Source organism: Crocodylus porosus, unplaced genomic scaffold (assembly GCF_001723895.1).
Source record: "Crocodylus porosus isolate Cpor-Errol unplaced genomic scaffold, CroPor_comp1, whole genome shotgun sequence".
Classification (NCBI taxonomy): domain Eukaryota; kingdom Metazoa; phylum Chordata; order Crocodylia; family Crocodylidae; genus Crocodylus; species Crocodylus porosus.
Genome location: NW_017728906.1, coordinates 106,004,002 through 106,010,891, shown reverse-complemented (window position 1 = coordinate 106,010,891; position 6,890 = coordinate 106,004,002). Strand labels below are relative to the sequence as shown.

General features: G+C 44.4%; 1 protein-coding gene across 1 annotated transcript in view; it reads right to left on the bottom strand.

The window, feature by feature from the left end:
- Nucleotides 1-6,890, bottom strand: part of LOC109305493 (dedicator of cytokinesis protein 9-like) — a 24,964-nt gene that overhangs the window by 2,156 nt on the left and 15,918 nt on the right. The window contains exons 4-5 of the mRNA XM_019528492.1: nt 4,536-4,602; nt 273-320 (exon numbers count right to left, since the gene is read on the bottom strand). Coding sequence (XP_019384037.1) covers nt 273-320; nt 4,536-4,602 — 115 coding nt within the window. The remainder of the gene's footprint in view (nt 1-272; nt 321-4,535; nt 4,603-6,890) is intronic.

Genomic DNA, 6,890 nt, shown 5'->3' with positions numbered 1-6,890 from the left:
AGCTTCTCAAAAATAAAAAATCTAAATATATCAATATAGACAAACCAAAATGTTTACATTTCTAGTATTCTTAAACAGCAACACTATTGTCAAATAGCATCCAGAATAAGACTGTCTTACTTACTTTCAAATTGTTAGGCATTCCTGCACAATTCTTCCCAATTCTGCACAATTGTTATACAATGCATTTTTCATAAAACATAAGTTTGTAAACTATACATACTAGCTCTTTTTAGAGGATAAGACCATTAACTCTAAATTATACACAGTACCTGGCTATATATCGTTTCCCCATGTACTGGAACTGATGCAAGCACACTCTGCAAAGATCAAATAAGGAATCACTGCAGCAACATTTAAAAGGACTTTTTACACAAGCACATAGGAATTGTTTAACCATTACTGGTCTGTTTTCTAAACCCTTACCCCACAGCTCTTTCTGGATGAGCCTTCATTTTAATGGTTTTGACTCATAAGATATTTCTATTATTGTAGCCCTACCCTTCAGCTAAGTAGAAGTGGATGTGGCTCCTGAAATTAGTCAGCGCTGGTTCCTGATCTGGGCAAACTGGCACAACAGGCTCTTTGGCCAAAGATAAATATGCCTCAGTAGCATGTCTATTTCTTGTCACCACAAATCAAAGTAGGGAGATCCAGGTCTCACTTTTTGGCTAGGGACAAAAGTTACACACAAACAGATTTAAGACATCAGAAAGTGGTTTAAACCTGTAACAGAACATAAGTTCAGGGCACATAAACTAGTTTCAAAACGGCTGAAACTGGTTTAAGATAAACCGGGTTGCATGTATTATCAAGCTTAACTGATTTGGGTCAAACCAGTTTATGAAACTTCTGTCCCAGACCCTTTCCCTTCCTGGTTCAAGGTGTCACAGTCCATCAGCATGCCAGCATGCTTTCCAGCTGTCTGCTCCATAAGAGAAGGGTGGGGAAAGGCAGGAACTACCCCACCCATGCCAGGCAAACCCTGGCTGGGGTCTGGGGCCAGGGAGGAGGGGAGGGGTTCAACACCTCTCCCCCAGCTTAAACTTACAGCTGGCTGCAACTGTGGACTACAAATCCCAGAGGCACCTGGAAGCAGCCCTGCCCTGCCTGGAAGTAGGAAGAAGTGATTAGCAACCCCGGTGTGATTCTGGACTGCAAGTCCCAGAGACCTTGGGGGCAGCAGGAAGAGGAAGCGAACACACAGCTCATGCTGCCAGGGAGCTGTGCTCTAGCATCCCTGGGTTTTTGGCCTGAGCCACTGGACGCATGTGGCTGCATTTCCTGAATCAAAAGTTAATGTGCGTCTAGTTGTTTTTGAGTTTAATCTGAATCGATTAGACAGAATCAATTCAGCCTCAGGCTTTTTGACTTCTGTAGTCAGCCTTTGAGAAGAGGTAAGAAAAAACAAAGGAACAAGAAAATTAAGTACACGCTATTCTTAAATAATTATTGAATGCTTCTACAACATCAATGCCTTGCTTATCACGAACAGGGCTCCATTGTTTTCAGTGAAGTCCATACACGTGCAAAACCTGGTCCCATGACTAATAAGGTCACAGTCCAAGAAAAGGACATGCAAAGAAAGCACAAAATGAAAGATACAAACAGATCATTCAAATACCTAACGTCAATCACCAATCCCATTCTGTGCAACGTTTTCATGATTATTTTTCTCATTTCTGCAAGACTGGTATTTACTATAACATTAATAAGAGGTGTTGTGGCAGAACTTTTTCCTTAAAAGTGAATATCTTCTCAAGTTTTATTAAAGGCAGTGATAACCACACATCTTAAAATACTTGGAAATCTGGTTTAAGATGCACGTTATATGTCCATAGGTTTTTTTAAAAAAATACTATTACTTGTTTTGGATTCAATAAAGAAATATTGTGAAAAGATTTGCTTTACATATGCTTTGCTTTCATCTGAAACAATTACTGAAATATAAATGTGATTTGAAAATTAATTTTTCAAAATCAGACCTCTTTCAGTGTAAAAAAAAGGTCTTAAGTGAAGACTTGTATTGACAATCCTTTCATAGTTTTCATTTTCACTAATCTACAAGTCACTCCCCCCAAACTATTCTAACTTACTCATTAGAAAAGATTAAGTGTACACTGAAAGCTATTTTTCAGGGCTACTGAGTACTGTAGCAGACGAAGGATACTTCTATCAAATCTGGAAACAAAACTATGAGAGAAACCAGTCAGACTCCTGGTAGCAGGGGTGTTTGCAGAACTAGCTATTCAGACAATCCTTTAAAGTTTTGACAGGGATTTTTCTAGTCAATATTAAGAGCTCTAACTCCCACTCAAACTCTTGTTTACTGACTTCACTGGTCCTGTGCCACTCATGTCTGTATTGCTGACTTCTGGCAAGCCTTGCTGTTTTACTAAGGCAAGCTCCGCCTCCTTGTTCACCAGCCTGCAGAGACTTCCTGCCAGGCCCATTTATTTATATAGGCTTATGTCTGAGGGGATCACTTTGATGTCACTTTTTGTGGAATGAAAGAAGGGTTTTTAGACTTCAAAATATGTTTAAATGATGTATGAAGACGTATTCAGAAAAAACACTTCTATCAAGAATAACAACCTGGCTTGTATCATGGTAGACCAGGGGTTGTCAACCAGGGGTACACATACCCCTGGGGGTACTTGGGAAGGCCCCAGGGGGTATGTGGCAGCAGCATGGAGAAGTGGGGGCACTTCCATTTTCACCAGCGGCATTCCTGGTTTTGCCGCCAGTGCTCCAAGGTTTGCCGTCGGTGGTTCTGGTCCCCTGCCCCCCCACCCATCAACTGGCCGCCGAGGGGGAGCCCCCCACCCCCACCACTCATTGACCAGCTGGGGGACTCCCTGCTTCTTGACCAGCCACTGAGGGTACACCAACCAAAAAAGGTTGAGAACCTCTGTGGTAGACCATTAAGGCTAAGTCAAAAAGCTCAAGGCTGAATCGATTCAGTCTTCGCAAGTTAGTCTAAACTGCAGAGATTAAACTGAGCATCCCTTGAATAGCTGCTGCTTCTGTCTCTCTCTTCCTAGCAGCTAAATCAGCCCTGAAGAATAAACAAAAGTAGAAGTGGCTGTTGCTATTTCTTTGCTGAGGAAAGAGGCTAACTTTAGCTTCTTTTTTCTTCTAAAAAAAGCAGAAGGACGAGAGTAACAAAGGAGGTAAGCCAGCCAATTTCCCTTCCAGAGAAAGTCAGTAACAGTAATCATTTATGAATTATAACTCCATTTTACTTTCAGTGATTTTGACTATAGGATTGATCTGAATGTAAATGGGGGTCTGAAAGAAATGCGATTTTAAAGGGAAGAAAACAGTACTTTAAGTGCCCAAACCTGTTTAAGGGCCACCTTAATTCCCACAGATATCATTCTAATATTATAAAAGCCTTAACCTGTCTGTCTTTCTGTAATGCTTTATTCATGCTTTGACTGGCTGACAAACAGCCAGAGTGCGAACAAGGGTTAAAACAGGAGCTGGCAGTGGTGGAGCACCGCCATGATGGTGGGGACACAGGGGGCAGAGGGTCCACTCCGCCCTGCTCCCTGGAGGCGAGAGTAATGGAGCAGACATAACAGGGAGGCTGAGCTCACCCTCTCAGCCCTGCTCCCTTCAGGTGGCAACAATGGAGTGGAAGGGTAGAGGGGGCGAGGCCACTGGAGCTGGCCTTGTCCCCACTCTTACTCCTTGCAGCTGATGGCAATGGTGATGTCGGGGGGAGTGGTGTCAGGATACCGCTGGGGGGGGGGGAAGGGGCAAGACCACCAGTGCTAGCTTCGGCCCACCCCTCCCCACTTCTGTTATCACCGCCTGCAGGGCCCAAATGCAGGATGATGTGGCGGCAGTGGGAGGAATAGTGGGCATGCTGCGGCAGCAGTAGTGTGGGGAGGGGAGGAGTGAGCCCAGGTCCGGGACTGACACAGGGGGAAGGAGAACCAAGCCTGAGCCGAGGGAAAAGCCGGTTTGCTGCAGCAGTGGTGGGGGAGTTGTGGGCCCGGCCCAACATGGCAGCGGCTGGGGGAGGGGAGGAGGCAGCCCAGTCCCACTCCTCACCCACCCCCAACTCCCCTGCTTTGGCTCCGAGCCCGGTCCTCTCATCCCCTCACCACTGCCGGGTTGGCCTGGGTCCGCTGCTCCCCACACCGTGGCAGCCCGGCTTCTCCTTGCCCTTGGGCCTGGTCCTCCCTTGCATCAGGTGAAGGTCCACTCCTCCACTCCCTCCGCCACTATTGTGGGGAGCAGGCCCAGACTCCAAGCAGCAGGAGGTAAAAGGCGGAGTGGGTCCAGACAGGGGGCACATAGGGCTCTGTCTCCACATGCTCTTCCCCCCCACCCCCCATCATTTGTGATGGGTAATTGGCTGGTACCTCTATACTGACTCTATAAGGTTAGTGTGGAACATGAAATTGACTTCTGAATTCAAACTGATGGTGGCATGCTTTGGGTAACAAAATGTGAAATACCTACACTGAAAAGTTCAACAAGCAATGAAGGCATAGTTTTTAGGAAAAGCTAAGAAAACTCACTCTGTGATTGTGAAAAAATCCATAAGTTCAGATGTTGCAGCCCTGTTCCAATATGTAAACAAAACATCTAGGAAAATGAAGAAGTTAAAATTAATAAATAAAAACAAGTATTTAACACATAGTAATACTGGTCAGTTGGTATGAGTTCTCAAAATTTTAGGTGATGAAGATTCAGACAGTCAAAAAATGGTGACAACCTGATGGTTATTTTTTTTTTTATATTGTTTAATATTTTCATAGATTCATACTTCATTTCCTTGAAGTTCCTTTGAAAATTGCAAAGATATTCTCCTGAATATTCTTGTGATGTTATTGAATGCATTATGGCATGAAATGGCAGAGGAATATTATATACTTATCAAGTTTAGAGACACTGGCTTGTTAAGGAGTTTTAAGAAAAATAGGGGCACCTGTACACATCACAGGGTTTAATCCTCATTAAAATTAAGTAGGTTTATAAAATTTAAAAACTTGCTTATTTTGGAGCATCGCATGAGTGTTTGCATGCACTTGGTTTTCAAACTAATTAAGCCTGGTGCCTGGTCAATGCTGCGCGGGACAGTCTCGCACTGCCCCCCTGGCCTGAGGCCCCCATCCCGTGCCCTGCCACACAGCTGTATGAGCAGTGAGCCAACACATAGCACATGAAAAAAAAAAAGTGGCAGCAATTCAAAGGGATGAACTACAAAAAAGTCGCAGTGCCATCTGGTGAACAAAGAGGCTCATTACACATCTTTGAGTGCCTTTATGTTTGCATGCAACAAATCCATGGACACAGCACTTTAATTCAGGGTGATACGAACTAAACTATGTCCAAGGGGTTTTAGTTTAATGCACCAGAAAGCCTTAAAGTGTCTGGAAAACCCACTTGTGCAGTCATACCATTGCAGCGCAAGGAAGGGCAAAAAACATGGCGTGTACAAATGCCTTTGTTTGAACAATTATTGAAGCAACGCATACATACATTTCATATGAAGCGCTCAAATACGAGGCATTCTGAACTGTGCATTCTGGAATATTATATACTTCAAAATGTAAATAAAATATTGAAAAAGATTTTTTTTGATTTTGCTTTGTTCCTCATAAAGTATATAAAGTCATAATGACGTGGAGTGTAGCCAACTAAATAGCATTAATTGTGCGCATATGTGTAAAACAGACAAGTACACACAAGTGCCAGTGCACTCACACATTTTTATTTTCATTCCTAAAAGCTGCCCAATACTGATAGAGACTATTCAGTCCATTAATTTATTTGGAAAAGTAATCATTTAATATGCATTGAAAACAATTACGCATTTAATTCAATCTAGTACAGAAAATTTAACTTCCACATTACAGGTCTTGGTATTCTTGGCTTGAGATAAAATTTTGGAAATCTACAGTCAAAAATGATGATAAACTGAGCTGTTGTCTAGGAAATGTTGTGTATCTCTGTTTTATCCCTTACAACTTTAAATATGGTAAATTATAAACTATACTTTAGTTAATTGTTATTCATTTGCTAATTTTATTAGTCAGTATTTTAATTATATGAATTACTGTGCAAATTCAGATTATTTTTGAAAGTCATTATGTTACTCAAATTTATGGTAATGTCATATGAATAACCTTATTATATTTCATACTGTCACAGGGCAGGGGCCCTGGAGTGGCCGTGATCTCTCCTGGCACCCCCTACTGTGTCAGGTGGGTTTCTATGCACCTTCGTTATCTCGCCCGCCACGTCTTGCTGGAAAATATTATAAAAGAGAGGCTGCCTTTTACCCTCTTGCACAGTACCCTTTTGCATACTTCCGCCAGTACCCCGTCTCCTGATGATTCAGTGCACTCCCGCCACAGGGCTACACATGGCTCCTACCACCCCTAATGCCACGCCCCAAGCCTCTCAGTTGTCCCGGACGTTGTTGTGTCTATGATCTTTCCTTAGCGGCCCCCTCCGAGGCCTCTACCCGTACGCGCGCCCTTCTCCGGGGGCTTCTCAGTAAGCTCGCCCCCATCTGGGGCTTCTCAGTATGCCCTCCCTGGGGCTCCTTGTTCCCATGTGCCCTCCCTGGCGCTTCTACTCAGTCTCTCGCCCTCTCCGGGCTTCTTCTCGTGCCCGCATTGGGGCCTATGTGCGTCCTCCCTGGGGCTTATCCCAATACGATGCCATGCGCCCTCCCTGGGGCTTATCCTGATCTGAATGCTAATCACCCTCCCTGGGGCTCTACTCATGCCCGCGCCCACACTGGAGCCTTGCTCGCGCGATTCCCGCCCACACTGGGGCCTATGTGCCTCGCGCTCCCCGTGCTCAGGGCTCAGGTGGCCGTAGCCGTGCCTGGCCCCCAGACCCGCCTTCCCGGGTCACTTACC